The sequence below is a fragment of the Paramacrobiotus metropolitanus genome, unplaced genomic scaffold (genome assembly GCF_019649055.1).
Source record: "Paramacrobiotus metropolitanus isolate TYO unplaced genomic scaffold, Prichtersi_v1.0 Parri_scaffold0000486, whole genome shotgun sequence".
NCBI lineage: Eukaryota > Metazoa > Tardigrada > Eutardigrada > Parachela > Macrobiotidae > Paramacrobiotus > Paramacrobiotus metropolitanus.
The window spans coordinates 337-16,990 of NW_026570706.1; the positions used below are offsets into that span (position 1 = coordinate 337).

The 16,654-nt window shown below is 42.8% G+C and overlaps 1 protein-coding gene across 1 annotated transcript; it reads right to left on the bottom strand.

Moving 5' to 3' along the window:
• Window positions 1–243: 243 nt before the first annotated feature.
• Window positions 244–15,775, bottom strand: LOC129602473 (glycoprotein-N-acetylgalactosamine 3-beta-galactosyltransferase 1-like). The gene is made up of 4 exons (XM_055501495.1): window positions 15,098–15,775; window positions 4,477–4,720; window positions 1,801–1,961; window positions 244–290 (listed from the first exon to the last, which is right to left on the bottom strand). Exons 1-4 carry the CDS (start codon window positions 15,270–15,272, stop codon window positions 259–261), a joined length of 612 nt encoding a protein of 203 aa, XP_055357470.1. The 5' UTR covers window positions 15,273–15,775; the 3' UTR covers window positions 244–258.
• Between the last annotated feature and the right edge of the window lie 879 nt (window positions 15,776–16,654).

Below are 16,654 nucleotides of genomic sequence, written 5' to 3' on the forward strand. Positions count from 1 at the left end.
TGAGGAAAGAAGTGGAAGCTATAGAGCAGCAAGACGCACCGCATGAAAACTGACCACCTCTGGAAAAATCCCCGACCGAATAATATCGCCGGACTAAGGCGTTTTAATTTCAGTCATTTATTTTAACGGCTGTTTGTATGAAACGTGTTCCCCGGACAAAAATGGTTCGCCCGCACGTTTATAACGGCCGGCCAAGGCTTGTTCAGTATCCACGTTCATTCTCTGACGCAACAAAGAACGGAAAGTCGTTCATTTGCATTAATAAAGCGCGTCGATGAGACGCGGTGAATCTTCAAGAAAGACGTTTAAGGAGAATTTATACATATCCGCAAGATCGAAAATGAGATTTTCAAAATTCTACAATGTATTAAAAGGTCTAATAGCAGGCGGAAGTTGAGTAAAATTAGGTAGCAACGAAAAATTAAGTTTTTTCGTTGCCGACCAGTAGCCATTTGGCGGGCTGCGGCATCAATCTACACCACCTGTGGTCAAAATCAGTGAAAGATAGATTGCTTCAAGAAGCGATTCTTTCATTCTGGAAGATACCTTGTGGTTGTTATATACCATGCCAGCTTGCTAGTGTGACAGGAGCAGGCAAGGCTCATGTTTACACATTGACGACGCATAGAGCATGACAAAGGCGCTAGACAATGGAAAGCAACAGCGTTGTCTTGTGATTGCACGTGAAACAGTGGCCGAAGTCCACTCTTCGGTGTGCACAAATCTAGTGTGGCGGCACTGCATGCGCAGAATCGGTGGGACTAAAGGAAAGCGCAGTAAAAAAGAAGGTTCTTCGCCCCACCCTGAAAAATTCGAAAACCAACTTCTAAAATCAACAAAAATTCGTAACGGTTTCAGAAACACTCTAACGTTGATCAGATTTAAGAAAAATCATTTTCAAAAACAATTATGAAGCCTTTTTACGAAAAACGGTTGCACATCTTGTCAAAATAAATAAAAGTAACTTCCGGTGTCGAAAAGTTTGTATTCCCTGGATAGGGTGAATTTTGTCCAAAAAACGCTCCACAGAACTTCAGTCATTTCAGCTATACACAGCTTCGTGCTTGAATAAAAAGTTTCCAAAATCTTCTTCAAAAGTTATTACTTCCGCAAAATAACGACTTTCAATTGGCAACTTTTACACTTTAAAATAACTTAATCGAGTTCAAACTTGCACAACATGTAGTAAAAAATTAATATCGTTGTGCTGTGTCAAATGCGTAGTTATGATGCACCACAAGCGCACGCATTGTGCCAATGAGAATAGTCGGCAGAGGTCGAAATCGGTATAATCTCTTCTTAAAACGGGTTGAAATGCAATAATAACACTGCGTTAACAGCCAATCAAATATTAATAAATTCCGAAGTTCACAAATTTACAGCTTCACAATATGTAAGCTTTTTCTTAGCGTTTTTCAGATTTCTTTAAATACTATTCAAAATCTTACGCACGTCATTTCACTATGTTCCTTGCTGGGGATGACGTAACCGCTTGTCTTGAGTGGTAATTAAAGATAAGATTGTACGGTAAACGGTGCAGTCACTGAAGATTTAAATGTGCGCTTTCTAGAAGGGCGGACGCCTGCGACAGGAGAACACTGCGGATTTTATAAATGGAACTTAAAATTAATATAAATTTCTGAATTTACCGAAGATACTGAAGAAATAAAAATCTGCCGATGACGGGACTCAAACCCGTGCCAGATGCGTCTGTAGCCGTCCGTCTTACCACTGATCTACACCGGCGTGCATTATTAAAATTAAGATTTTAGCGCACTGTGCGACTGCCTATCAGCTTACCAGATTTCACTCTGTGTGACCTGATATGTGATCCATAGTATACGGCTTGGTTGCGCGAAACGTTCTTCAACATATAGCGCATGTTTTCCATTATCGCGTACGTATCATCATCAGCTTTATAAAACCAATCATATTTGTCGAGGTGCTGGTTATAGGCATGCCTGAAATTTGAATGATCATGTCAGTTTCAGTACTCGTACAAACGGTAAAATATTATCTTGTTTACTTTAGATAGCTAAGTTTGGCTATTGATAGTCAATGTATCAAACTGACCATCTGAATACTAAAAATCAAGCGGGTATAGGATAGGAAGGCCGCAGGGGCGGAATCCGCTGCTTCTAACCAGGTCTGTGTTAAAGGCTAAGTCTGCGAGCTTGAGTAGATTAAACTGATTACAGCACGCTTTACCGTAAATGCACAATGAGTCTAGAGGGTCAAAAAAGGGAGGAATTTTAACTGTTCATATACTGTTTTTTCACTGTTTATATACAGTTTGACGTGCTGAGCTGAACTGAAATACTCGGGGAACGTGCCCCGGTCCCAGAGGTCGCCATTGAAATTTTCCCGAAATATACGCAGTTTGACTTGCTGAGTCGAACTGAAAGTGCTTCGGAACTCCTGACATAGGTTACTGAGGTCGGCATCAAAGTTTGTTAACATTGAATTCTGGAGTTGCCAAATTTATCTCTTCCGAAGAGATGCCACGAGATTTTGAATTTAAACCTTCCGAAGTTTGACACAAAAATTTTGCGTGGTACCACAATGGCTAGTAAAATAGCAACGCTTCAATTATAGCGATTGCATTCAGAATTTACTACGAGTACTGTATTACAGTCCGTCCGACAGTCACGTAACTCGCGCACCAAGTGCTCAACAGCGTCTGCGTTGCAGCGAAAATTTTGCGCTGCAAATGAAAACCTTTTTTGTCAAACGCAAATTTTACGAAAAACTGAGTTTGACAGAGTTTTGTTACTGCCGGCCGCGTTTATTTGTTGCTCACAAATTGTAAACTGAATTATTTACTTAGTAAAAGTTCTCTATTCAGTATCTCTTACTATTACTTACTACTTACTTTTCACGACTCGGCTGCTTTTACTTTTACTTACTTCTGTTCTGTTTTGCAGTTTTACTTACTTTTCACTGAATTGCTAAGTAAAACACAAAAAAGTTTACTAAGTAAAACAACAGTTAAATTCACTTCCGCCAACGCGCTTCCGATCACTTCGGCCAACGTTCATTTCGGCCGAGGTTCACTTCGGCCAGCACTCCTTGACTGAACCCAACCTAACATTATTGAATGACATAAACCTAACCTAATCCTTAGTGATCCGCTTAACGACGTAACGTAACCACGCTAGAGTAAGCGCAATAACGTTGTCACGCGAGAGTAAGCAACGAAACGTTACCCCGCGAAAGTACGCGCAGTGACGCTACCACTCAACAGCAAGCAGCGGAAGGTAAACACGCGAGAGAAAGCTGCGTAACCCTATTGCAGAGAGCAGTTCGTAATTTTACCACGCAAGAGTAAGTGGCGTACCACGCTAGAGTAAGCGCAATAACGTTACCACGCGAGAGTAAACAGCGTGTGAAAGTAAGCGGCGTAACGTTACCGCCGAAAGTAAAGGGCGTATCTTAACCACTCAAAGCAGCGTAGCGTTATCTCGCGAAAGTAAGTGGAGTAACGTAAGAACGCGACAGTAGGTGACATGACGTAAGCACACGAGACGAAGCAGCGTAATGTAAGCGCGCGAGACGAAGCAGAGTAACGTTACCGCGCGAGAGCAAGCTGCGTAACTTTACCACGCAAGATTTGACAGCGTAATGTTACCACGCGAAAGCAGGCTGCGTAACGTTACCAAACGAGAATCCACGTAACTATTACGGTAAGCTACGTATCTTTATTGCAGAGGGTAACCAGCGTATCGTTACCGCGTGAAGGTTAGCGGCGTAACATTACTACGCGAGAGATAACGGCGTAACGTGATCGCACGAGGGTAAACGGAGTAACGTCACAACGCGAGAGTTTACGGCTATGCTAGCGGTTAGGTACATGAAATTGTGCGTTAAATATTTGGCGTAAAACCTAAACACACTATACAGTAGAGTTAGTTTTTTAGTTTAAAAGATTAACGTGATCCACTTAGGACGTCTGCTAAGCTTTGAAATGCTACCCTTTTATTAAATACAAACGACAAATTAATCCACTTTCGTTGGATAGCGCCGCGGTCGTTGCTAGTCCAGTTTATTCAAGCAGAACTCTCTGTTCGAACAGATCCCGCCTCTAAACTTTCTTATGGACCAGAGCCGGGTTTGCCTTCTATTGGGCCAGAACCAGCCTTGCGGCTTTCAGACCTGTACAGCATTTAACTTTCGTTGTCATCAGCCCAGTGCAGGGTACAGAACTTTAAGAAAACAGGAAACGCACACTTCCAATCCATCTTGCATTTCGCGATATGTTCAGTAGGGCGGTCGCTTTGCAAAAGCGCTGGCTTCTTGAAGCTACAAGGCTTCCATACCGTTAACGAGTTAGGTGATATTAGAGATCTCGAACACGCGAAACACAAAAGTAATCTTTATCTTAAGAATGCGATTATGAAAAAATATCATTGCACCAGGCGGTAACCAGGCGGTAACCGATAACCGTAAGACGACTAACTACCGGACAATGTGAATTACCTGAAAGCGGCTTTTGTTTTTCCCCAAAGATTATCACGTCCTTCCGGTACGCCAGGGTTCAGAATTCTTTGAGAATCATTAACTAGGCGGTTTTCTGCAGTTACAAAAAAGTAGCTGCTACAGTGCCTGGCCCAAGTTTCCTGTACGGCTTTGGCTTTTTCTTGGTTACTAGGGCTCGATAAAATGAGGCAGAGAATTCTGATCGCAGGCAAAAAGTCTTTCAATGGACTGCCACCACTGTCTTCTGAAAAAAAGCGATCGTCAAGTTTATCGTAGCACTATGCCGTCAGATACTAATACAGATAAAAGAATCAAATGCTAATGGCCGGAACAAGCGAGAACAAGAAAATTGTTCGCTTGTAGCCGGCAGAAAGGTAGACGGGTGGATGGTGGAAATCGCATCCACCAATCTGCTGAAGGCCAGCAGATTGGTAGATGGGATTTCATTGATCATCCACCCGTCCACCTTTCTGCCGGCTGCATTAAAGAATCGCAAATACTTGGAAACGCAAGCACCAGTGCTGCACAAACTATGCACCATAATTTACATAAACATGCACCATAATATAAGGGGAAAAACACAGCCGTACTCTGCGATTGCTTTAAGCGGCTAGTTGTTTCGAAAACGGCTCGGTTTACATGTTCAGCAATGCATTAATGAGGTGACAGACAGAACATTATCATACTGTAGCCGCTAGATGAAGTGAGACCACTGTTAGATCCGGGCGCTGCCTTCCACTCGTCAGGCATTGAGCACGAGCCTTCCTCCCCCCGGGCGGCACACCTTTATTTTGCATTTAGTATTGTACTGCCCCTACCAGGGGCACCCCAGAAACCACAACAAATCAGATATTGTACTGCCCCTGCCAGGGGCACCCCAGAAACCACAACAAATCAGATTTATAAATAGAAAACTATCAGAGCTGTGTCCTTGTGCTCTTAAAACAAATAGAAGTATCTTACGTTGCAAAGATTAAAAAAATAGCAAAGAACAGTAAAACACGTCAAATGTTGCCATTTATGTTGGTAGCAGCAGAGGGAAATCAAAAACATTTTTGCATGGAGCAAAGTTTGCTAGCCTCAGCAAAGTACGTATATTGGGCGTACATTTTTCCGTACACCAGACTCTGTGGTCTCACTTCATCTAGCGGCTACAGTATTACTTCCAAAGTACTGGTGTACCAAAGTGACCTCCCCGAACATCCCCGAACAAGCCGAAACTGACGATTCTGAGCTGGGGCATTTGAAAGTATGGCATAACTTCGAAAGTAAAGCAATACTTTGAAAGTGCCATATTACGTTCAAAGTACTGGTGTACCAAAGTGACCTCCCCGAACAGGCCGAAACAGAAGATTTAGATGTTAGGCGTTTTGAAAGTACTGCTGTATTTTTAACGTAAAGCAATACTTTTAAAGGGCTGTATTACTGTCAATGTGCCTTTCAAATTGCTGGTGCGCAAAGTGCAAGTGTTAAAAAGCGATGTTCACATTTTTGCATTTTTACATTTTCACCTTAATACAGACACGTTTTCACCGCGGTGCACTATAGTGCAACGACGACAACAAGTCTACAACTCAAGATATAGAATGATATGAGCAGCAGATCGACAGTGTGCCAAGTAGATACACCGATGTATTATGGTACCATAGTGAAAAGATATTATATACTGCTTTTCAGTGATGCTACTTTTCATAGCAGCCGAATAACTTGTATCCTTAAGTAAACATTCACCACGACCAAATCTAGTTTTATGAGGGTGGCAAAAATTGATACGCACATTCAGCCTGTAAGAGATGCACGCGCTAGTGAGTGCCCTCAGTTCACTTAACCATTGACAGGTTGCTTATTAGACAATAGACATACACATATTGTATACCATCAGAAGTAAGACCGCTGTTCTATGGGCTGACAGAGAATGCAGTCTACTATCTGCCACCCGACTCAACTAGACTGGGTGAAGGTCTGCTAATGAGATTTTTGTACCTTAAGTTGGATTAAGGGACAGAGAGAACGTGTACAGGAGTCGACTGGGTCTGATGGTACATTACCATGCATTATGATGCCCAGCCAACGACAAGTAGCTAGTTTGCAGTGACTTTGGACCGTAATGCTAACCTGCTTTGCAATTTGATACTATGCTAACAGTTCTGGCAATCGTTTTTAATTTACTGGTCTTGGTTCTGTTACGTGGGGCCTTATGGGCGCCCACGTACCTTCGACGGCGAAACAGCGGCGAACCCGGACCTAGGCTTTAATGCCGAAATCTAATGTGCGCACCGTGGCGCAGAAAACACCAGACTAATGAGATCGGATCCTACAGTCAGCGCAGCTGTGCTGTAGATCCGCCAAAACACCGCAGAAATGTGTGGGATGGAAATCTCCAGAACAGCGAAACACAACGGCGAATGGCCAACCATGAAGGCGGAGCTGTCGGCCTTCACAGTTCATTCACTTTTTATTAACAACCAGTGACATTTTGACTGAAACTCAAATCAAAGTCAACAGTCACTAAACTGACAGTAAAACAACTGCGCCACCCCGCTTCGAACAAGCCGCAGTAACCAAAACAGAAACAGCATTTCCGCGCTGGAATTCTACGCTTAACTAGTCTATTACTTCCTGGCAAATTGCCCGAAATATCTGCAGCATTTCCCTTCATAATAGCCATTAGCCAAGCTGATTTGCCGTTTAGGCAAGGCCGTGGGTCTGCTCTCCCTTAATCTTTCCATTATAATGCTTCCAAAGAAACTGGTCATTTCTGTAGAAGTTATTCCCTAGACTCGGCCCGCGCTCAGGCTCGGACTTGGACTTGGACTACTACCCTAAAACTTGGACTTGAACCACACTTGGACTTTTTAAATTGGACTTGTAAACTTTGACTTGGACTCTTCAACTTGCTATCCGTGAAATGTGAAATTTTTAACAAATTTTTGCATGATAGATCTTGGTCTGTAACACTGCAGGGATTTCGTTTCCACGCAAAAAGTTGAGGTTCAGACTCCAAAATTCAGCGAACAGAACCCAAATTTCTAATTTAATTTTGGTCACTTGATCACTTCTGTGCGTCAGGCCAGTAAATTTCCTAGCCTTGCGCATGGCACTTTCGTATAATTTTTGGTACAAAAATCGTATTGTTTAATAAAAAATATGTAATATTTTTGGTACAAAAATCGTATTGTTTACTAAAAAATAATTAAGTTGATTCGACAAAATGAATATTTAATAATCAGAGGAGGCTGAAGAGTTTTAGACGATAGCGTGGTTGACTGACGGAACCTACATTTTATCTAAAGGCAATAGTGCTGTCTCCCTTGCTATAATTTTATTGTTGCTCGTTACACTGTGGGTAATATAAAACAGAACCGCTCAAACTATAATAAAAAAATCTCTGTAAGCTTATCCACTCCATCCATGGTGCCCAGTACTGACGCCGCGTTCCCCCGTTGAATCTCAATCGACAGGCGCTGTCGAAGAAATTCGTGCGATCGTACTTCTCCGGTTTGTTGTCGCAGTCTTTTACCCAGCTCCTTGACGATGGCGATGGCCGCCGCTCCCCAAGGGCCCAGCGTTTCAAAAGCGATTGGGACAAAGATATAGCGGCCGTTCAGATAGGAATACAGTCTGATTTTCTTTTCCTCGGCTTGCGTAGCGGCGGCTCCCGCTGTGGCGGACGTTGCTTTAACATGTGACGCGGCCACTGTGTCTACGCATGTCACATCCCATGCTAGACACATTCCGCGTTTCCAGGCGAATGTCGTACAGCCATCTGGGCAGCGTTCCGTTGTAGGAGATGTTCCGCGCGGCTCTAACTTTGCTGGTACACCCGCAGACACGCAGCTCTGCAAATGATACTGTTTAATCCACCGTGACGTGGATGCCTTCCCGCGGAAAACGCGCATGACAATCCGTGGTGACCATAGCCATCGACGGGTTTGTGGCATTTGTTACAATCATGAGGATCACAGATCGTAGCACCTAGACGCAAACCGACGCTGATTTTCAAGGCATCGTCGTCCAGCAAGTTTCCAATGTGAGCTGAAGGCAATGCGTTCAACCAGATGCCGGCTTCTGGCCTTGACTGGGCAAGCAAGCGGGCTGTATTCACTTCGTCACCTCGGAACACGTCCAATAACGTTGACAATGAAACGTTACAAAGTGGCAGATCCCAGGCTTTTTGGGACTTCCGGAAGGCGAGGTCTGGGATGTCAGGCTGACGGGAACCTAGTTTCCATAAATCAAGGGCTTCAGTAACGTTTACTACTCCGTAGTCTGGAAGCAGCATGGACACCAAGCCGGATACGGAATGAATCGAAGCCAAAAAGGCTGGGAGAGATAATTCTTCCGACCGGCGGATGCCGATTCCGCCTCTGCTAACAGGTAGGGATGCCTGACGCCAGCACGGATAGTCGTCGTGATTGGTACGCACATTGGATAACTTCTGGAAACATTCGCGCAATGTTTCATCTAACTGATAAAGCAGCTTGGGATATCTCCACGCGTTACAACATCGTAGCATGTAGATAATTTTCGGTGCGCCGAGGCAGTTTTTTAGGAGAAACAGCGCATGATGGCTTGGAAGTACTTGCAACCGTTCACAGACCAATGTCAACGTTTTGGCTTTTTCGTCCAGTAATGGTCCGACAGCTTCGTCCAGTACAGGAGCACCGAGTAATGACATGGTAGATTTCGACAGAATGCGCAGTTTGGGATAACGTTCAAGAAAGTTCTCTGTGACTTTACGTCTCCCTTTAGGCTTTTCTTCAGTTAGTAAATTACTTCAGTTTTTTTATCGACGTCGAGCCAGTTCACGTCGTGATCGAGCACTGGGGGCATATTATAGGTATTACTCTGCATTACTAAAATTCTGACCCATAAACCAATTTTGAACTTAAAGGCTTAGTTCATAACTTCCATTGTTCTATACTCAATCGCAGTCGTACTCGTGGGGTTCGGGCAGATTTTCGAAGAACAGTTGCGCCATAAACTTCGATCAGTATGACATAGTACAGAAATTTCTGTACAGTAAATTTCATGTTTTTCAGCGAGTGAAATTTTCTTATTTGTGATTACACAGGCTGTTTACAATGCACTCATATTGATATACATGCTGTTTTTCTTAGATTGCTAGTGTACTTAATAAATTGTTATTGGCAGATTGATAGTTAACTACAGTACTGATTTGAACCAGAACGTATTATTGAGCAGTACAGTACTCATGCAATCATAAAGTCCATACTTACTATTATAAAGACTTAGTCAGTACTTTTACTGGCAACAATGGTTATTTTGATATCGCATGCTACTTTAACAGTCGCTTGGAGACAGTTTGTGCTTAGTCAATTTCCGTCGCGATGAGCTAACAACCGTGATTTAGTAAAGGGCTGTAAGACAACGATGAGTGCTACGGCTAGCAGTACTACTGTAAAATAAATCTGGTGCTAAATAACTGCTAATGCCATACCAGACCCAGTCGACTCCTGTACACGTTCTCTCTGTCCCTTAATCCAACTTAAGGTACAAAAATCTCATTAGCAGACCTTCACCCAGTCTAGTTGAGTCGGGTGGCAGATAGTAGACTGCATTCTCTGTCAGTCCATAGAACAGCGCTCTTACTTCTGATGGTATACAATATGTGTATGTCTATTGTCTAATAAGCAACCTGTCAATGGTTAAGTGAACTGAGGGCACTCACTAGGGCTAGCGGTATGTGCATCTCTTACAGGCTGAATGTGCGTATTAATTTTTGCCACCCTCATAAAACTAGATTTGGTCGTGGTGAATGTTTACGCTCGGTAGGTACGTAGCCTGTTCAAACTTCTGGAGGATCGCAGCGTTCAATTGGACAAATGGTACTCACTTGTCAGTAGGACGCACCTTGTGATATCCTGAATGTATCCTAGCGTAGCCTACAGACTTACAGTCAATGGGCTGAGATCATTGCACCAGAAATGTTAGTGATGCTTTGTCCTTTGATCCTTTTGTTACAGTACCAGTGATTAAACGAACTATGTTGTCCCGTTGCACGAAAAGGCTAAAGCATTAACCAGATTAAAGATGCCGACTTTTTAAACAAATTCTAAAATATTTTTTGCAGGTTCAGAATTGCAACCCACAGTCCTTTCCGAATCGATGCAACCTTTAAGGTATAAGTTGTCCAGTTTCTGCGTAATGACGGTCACAATCATCGAATTTAAGTTTAGGGCGATATTATTGATTAGTGTTTGTATTAACAATAAGAACAAAAATTTCGCAACCTGGATATCGAGTGCCGACTATACGTTCGGAAAATGGTAAATTGTTTGACGGTGTTGTGTCATGCAACGGTTGTGGCCGACGGCAAAGGTTATTTAAAACGGCGTTTTGGGAAGGATAAATAGGACGGTAAGGTTTTGAAAGCGGCAAAGGCAAAGGTAAAGGTGAAGTTGAAAAAGGCAAAGTGAAAAGGCAAAGGCAAAGGGGAGCCAAAGGTAATCTTGGCCGACCCTGTGCCAAGGTGCATACTGTACAATTTGCAGCAGCAGCAGCGCTTTGTAAGTCAACTTGTAAGCCGTCGGGAACACTTTGTAAATCGACTGTTTTGTGGTGCAACCGATGGCGAAAGCAATTTACAGCAAGTACTTACGTACTACAGTCTACAGATACTGCAGTACATATTCCAGAATCAAATAGTACAGTACTACCAATACATTTGCAAGGTGATCTTCCAGAACACCGAACGAATCGAAGGCACCGATTGAACGAGTCCAGGCAGTGTTTGAAACGAATTTAATTTAGCCAGAAAATCAGGAACAATTTTAGGTGCTTGAAATGAAGAATAGTTTGGGGACAATTGAGAGACTGTTTCGTGAACAAAAGCTGAAATACATCGGCTGGACCATACACACAAAACGGCATGGGGACCAGAATCGTTTTTTCTCCGAAAACCAACCGGTGCCCGAATAAAGTTAAGGTGGCCATTCGGATTTCTTAGTCTGCAGTGTCGCGCTCTTATTTTGCGAACGGTGATATCAACGTTGGCGCCCAGTTCCTTCTGGATTGTATTTTGTAAAGCATGGCCAAAAAAGACTTCCCACGGTTGCACGGTGACCTCGAAAAGTGAACCGTCCTACATTTTGACCACGCCCACAGCTGTACCGCTGTCCTGACCCAGGAGTGACTCGAAGTCAATGGTGTGACGTGTAGTAGAAGGACCACTGGGTGGGTAACTTACCTAAGTTGAAGCCAGAGGGCTAAGGCATGCGTGGAAATTTAAAATGAATTTTGAATAAGGGGAAAGCAGCCACGGTAGCTAGACTGCAGCGCATTGTCAACGAGGGCTGCTTTAGTTTTGATATTCCTATGATTCGTCACGCCCTCAAATCTTGGATCCCATGAGTCTGAACGATGTGGGGTACATTGGGCCATACCATAGAAGTTGGAAAAGGTTAAGTTTTTAACAAATGGTTCATGGGAATTTTTTAAATGGATGCCGCCAACTTGGCGTGACCAGGGTTATTACGTCGATGCTGCATGCACGGGGGCCGAGAAAAGGTTTCGGCTGCGTGCATGGCCAAAATGTTCCTTTTTAAATCGCTTAAAGTAAAAAAAATTTAAAGCCGATATTTGGGTGGGAATATGGGGTGGAAGTGAGGCGCCTAATCGATCACTGAATTTTAATTAAATTAGAACGGAGACAAAGGGGTGAATGTGGTGAATGGGGTCAGGGAGCCGAAAAAAAGAAAGAACGCTGAATACGGGTGCCTATATGTTATGGCACAGGTCACCGCATTTGTCGATCTGTGGGCCCGAAAGCCATAACATGAACCGGAAATTATGCGAAGTTGTGTGAAGGCCGCATTTGATGCCATGCCGGCAAGGTTGACAAAACCTTGACTCTGACAAAATTTTCGTTATATTCTGTGATTTGTATACCGATTTACATACCTCGACTGTGGCATACCACGAAATGCAGTTTATAACGAAGGCGGCTAAAGATCAATGGAAAAAAGGCTGTAATGTAAGGGCGGGACGCCTCCTCGAGTAAGCTATTCGCTGTTTCTGGGGATTTCCACCGCATTGCTGCGCTGTTTTGACGGACCTGCAGCACAGTTGCACTGGCTGCAGGATCCTTCCTCATAGTCTTGTGTTGCTGCGCCACGGTGCGCATTAAGATTCGGCAATAAAGCCTCATCCGGGTTCACCGCTGTTCGCTGTCGAGGTTACGCGTGGCGCCCATACGGCACCGCGTTATAGTAAAATTATAATTTATCAATTTAAATTCAAAAAATATTAAAAAAAATTTTTGCAGTTTCCGTGCGTACAGCCAGAACCCGTGCGGACCAACAAAAGTCTCCCGTTCACGTAACCAACACCCAGTTTACTTGTGGGCGCAACCATAATGTAATTTTTATCATGTTGACATGCTACGCGGAAGTCGCCGCGTTAACATGGGATTATTTCTAGTACTATTGAGTCGTAAAATCTAGCAATCAACAACCAATTAGCGGTAAGTCGCCGGTAACCCAAGTAGCCAAATCTCGCACAACAGTCAATATGTACGACGCATCCTACTATTCCTTCGTCAATGTATTGAGCATAATATAATCTTAATCGACCTAAGCGTGTGGAAGGTCATTTAAATTCCAGAATATAATATGGGTGGGTGTCCGTTAAGGAATTAGCGGGAAATAATATGGGTGTCCGTTAAGGAATTAGCGCGATGGTTTTCTTATGTTTTCTTATTTTTTCCTATGTTGTATTAGTCGTCGCCTTCGTGACGGTCGACGTAGTGCGGTCAAGATAGTGTCGGTCGACGACTCGACAACCATGATACTTATTAAAGGTTCCAGATACTCGACAAAAAGTTAACGAAAAGTCGGTGATGAACAACTCAGCATGACTAATTTTGAAATTTAGCCTTAGCGGAATTTGTTAACTGCCTTCCACTGTCCTGCCGAGTGTCGCTTGTGTCCTGCCAGCTGCCTGCCGGTGGCCTGTCGGTTACCTGCCACCTGCCTGCCACTTGCCTGCCTGCCTGCCTGCTGTGTCCAGGTTTTAGTAATGCCCGTGTACGACTGCGATTGAGTATAGAACAATGGAAGTTATTGAACTAAGCCTTTAAGTTTTAATTGGTTTATGGGTCAGAGTTTTAGTAATGCAAAGTAATACCTATAATATGCCCCAGTGCTCGATCACGACGTGAACTGGCTCGACGTCGATAAACAAACTGAAATAATTTAAAGAAGCGTAAATACTGGTAAATGCAAGCACCAGTGGTGCACAAAAATATGCACCATAATTTACATAAAGATGCACCATAAGGGGCATATATGGGGCAGAGTAGCAAGCGGCGAAGGGGCGACGATGGTCTATCGTTCGATAACTAACAATTGTGAGGTAAGTAGTGGTCAAGTTCATGGCGCACAAAACACGGTGCATGCACCAGTGGTGCACAAATATGCACCGTTGGTACGGAATCTTTACTGATGCCGTAATTTCGCTAGCTTTTATTTTGTAGACATTCGACTCGTACGTGTACAAAATAAAAGCCATTCCATTTGTTTTCATAGCCTCGTTTGATACGAGGCTATGAAAACAAAATATTTTCCACTCAAGTGAAATGTTCGGAATGGCATCTTGCCAAATGCCAGGAGAAAATCTACCTCCATCTTACTGTGATGAGTGCGCTCCCCAAGGTCCCACATGACCGAACGCTTGGAAATGTAGTAAATGTAGTTTGATAAAGATTCTCTTCTTCTCGTTTTCGGTAAAAGGAAAACCGCTGATGCCGTTAAATAATTGGTAGTTTAGTGCGCGCTGGAATTCCACAACCCTGCTTTTATTCCTTATCTAGATTGAAATGGTATCCGGGGAAAAAGTGGATGCATGCTTATATTGTATAAGGATCTTACAACGTTCATTTCGGCAGCAGGACATTTGGCCATCTTCAATTTCCCAAGTTTTTGTTATATTGCTTAGGTTTTCCTAGGTTTTCTTAGGTTATTGTTAAGCTTCTTAGGTTTTCTGAGGTGATCTTCGGTTTTTTTTGGTTTCTTAGGTTTGTCTGCTTAGGGTAAGTTTTCTTAGGTTTCGATGGTTCTATCGGGTCAGTCTTAGGCTCTTAGATTTTCTTCGGTTTTCTTAGGTTTTCTTAGGTTTCTTAGCTTTTCTTAGGTCCTCGTAAGCTTCTTATGTTGTCTTAGGTTATTTGTACTCTTCTTAGGTTACTCTAAGTTATTCTTAAGTTATTTTTCGGTCATTCTTGATTTATTCGAAAGATTATGGAACCAATGCAACGCAGTAACGTATCGAAAGTAACGTTTTCTTGCCTAAATTAGACCAAAATAAGAGTCGGTCGAAATGAACTGCAGCCGCAGCCGAAGTGAGCGGCGGCCGAAGTGAATGGCCGAAAAACTTTGGCCGAAAAGAACACGGCCGAAGTGATCGGTAGCCATTGAGAACCAAGGCGGGATACAGTTATATGTTTCGCACTTGAAGTTAATTACTGATTAAAGGAAACCTTTTCTTACAATGCACTCTGATTCCATCGTTAAGCGAAACGAAGAACCGGAAATTTACAAAAAAAGCGAGCAAAACTAAAGCAGCAAGACTGATCAGTAAATTAACAGGAAAGTAAACTTACGTTGGATGTCTTCAAAAACAGAAGGGGGTGCGCTGTGAAGCGCAGAAGATCGAGCAGGTGTTCTCGAACCATTGTCACCCATGAGCGATAACGAAAACAGTATAACAAGGCCACAAACAGCAAAAGTCTTGCTTACGTTAGTGACTGTTCTCTTGGAAGCCTGCATTCGATACATCGGGAAAAGAAAACGTTAATCCAGAAGCGTTCGTAATAATTTTTTGCTTCTTCGTGTTGTTATTAGCTTTTGGCACTGTTAAGATAGCAGTGTCATGAAACATTTGATGTATAGACGACCAATAAAAGGCTGACAAATACTGAGAGAGCGCAAGGTGCTCATCATGGAGCAACAACCATTGGCACGCCACTACCATTTGTATCACTCAACCTATGAATGCTTATTGCGGTTATTGGTAAGTCATCCTATGATCGATTCGGTTTTGTGACAACTGTGTGCTCTTGAAGAGTTGCTCGCTACCACATGTCTTCGTCAGCCATGCGCTTTGCCAAACCTGTTTGCTGCTGTGTTGGCAGAGAAATTCTGAAACTGAACCTTTGCACTCTCTGACGTGTGCTTGAACGCAGGCGTTGTTACTGACTAGCAAACCTGAAACGTGTAAAATGTCTACGACCATGTCCAATTTAATTCGAATTCCGAAAATATGTTTAAAATGATGAAAGTTTTGAGTCAGCTCTGTTTTCCAGTTTTAAGCTTCGCACTCCGCAGCGCATTCTATCGTGTAAAATAGCCAAATATCTAGCCCAAATATCGGCGTCCGATCACTTCGGCCGTTTTCATTTCGGCCGCGTTCATTTCGGCCAAAGTTTTTCGGCCGCCATTCACTTCGGCCGTCATTCATTTCGGCCGTCATTCAGTTCGGCCGCTGATCACTTCGGCCACAGTACATTTCGGCCGACGCTCATTTTAGTTTGATTCACAAGAAAATGTACTTGCGATACAAATTTATCGGTTACTTAAAACCACTGAATCATAAAAGTGATAGCATATGGCCGCGTTCATATCATTTTGCACGCACAATTGGTTTAAGCAGTTCTTGAAGTGTTACTGTCACCATCATGCGTCCCTTTCGATGATACAAAGTCACGTAGCCTACCGGGAGGCTACTGATAACCTAACAGTAGGTCACCCAGGAAAAAATAAATAAAGAAAAGAAATCTTCATATTACAAATTATTTAAGGATAACCTAAGAATACCAATGAAAACAAAAGAAAATCATATTTAAGAAAACCGAAGAAAACCTAACAAACTTAAGAAAAAGAAACCTAAGAAACCCTAAGAATCCTAAGAACCCTAAGAATCCTAAGAACTCTAAGAAACCGAAGAAACCAAAGAAACCAAATAAACGTGAGAAACCTAAAAAACCTAAAAAACCTAAGACTCCTAAGGAATCTCAGAAATCTAAAAATCCTAAGAAACCTAAGAAATTTAAGAAACCTAAGAATCCTAAAAAAAACTAAGAAACCTAAGAAACCATAATAAACCCAAAAAGCCTAGAAAGAACCACAACAAACGTAGGAAACCCAAGACAACTATGTAA

Coding starts and splice junctions, on each gene's coding strand:
- LOC129602473 (XM_055501495.1), bottom strand. CDS start 15,272: ATGTATCGAATGCAGGCTTCCAAGAGAACAGTCACTAACGTAAGCAAG. Junction 4,721..15,097: donor TGTTTTTGAAGACATCCAAC/GTAAGTTTACTT, acceptor GCTTTTTTTCAG/AAGACAGTGGTGGCAGTCCA. Junction 1,962..4,476: donor AAAACAAAAGCCGCTTTCAG/GTAATTCACATT, acceptor TTCAAATTTCAG/GCATGCCTATAACCAGCACC.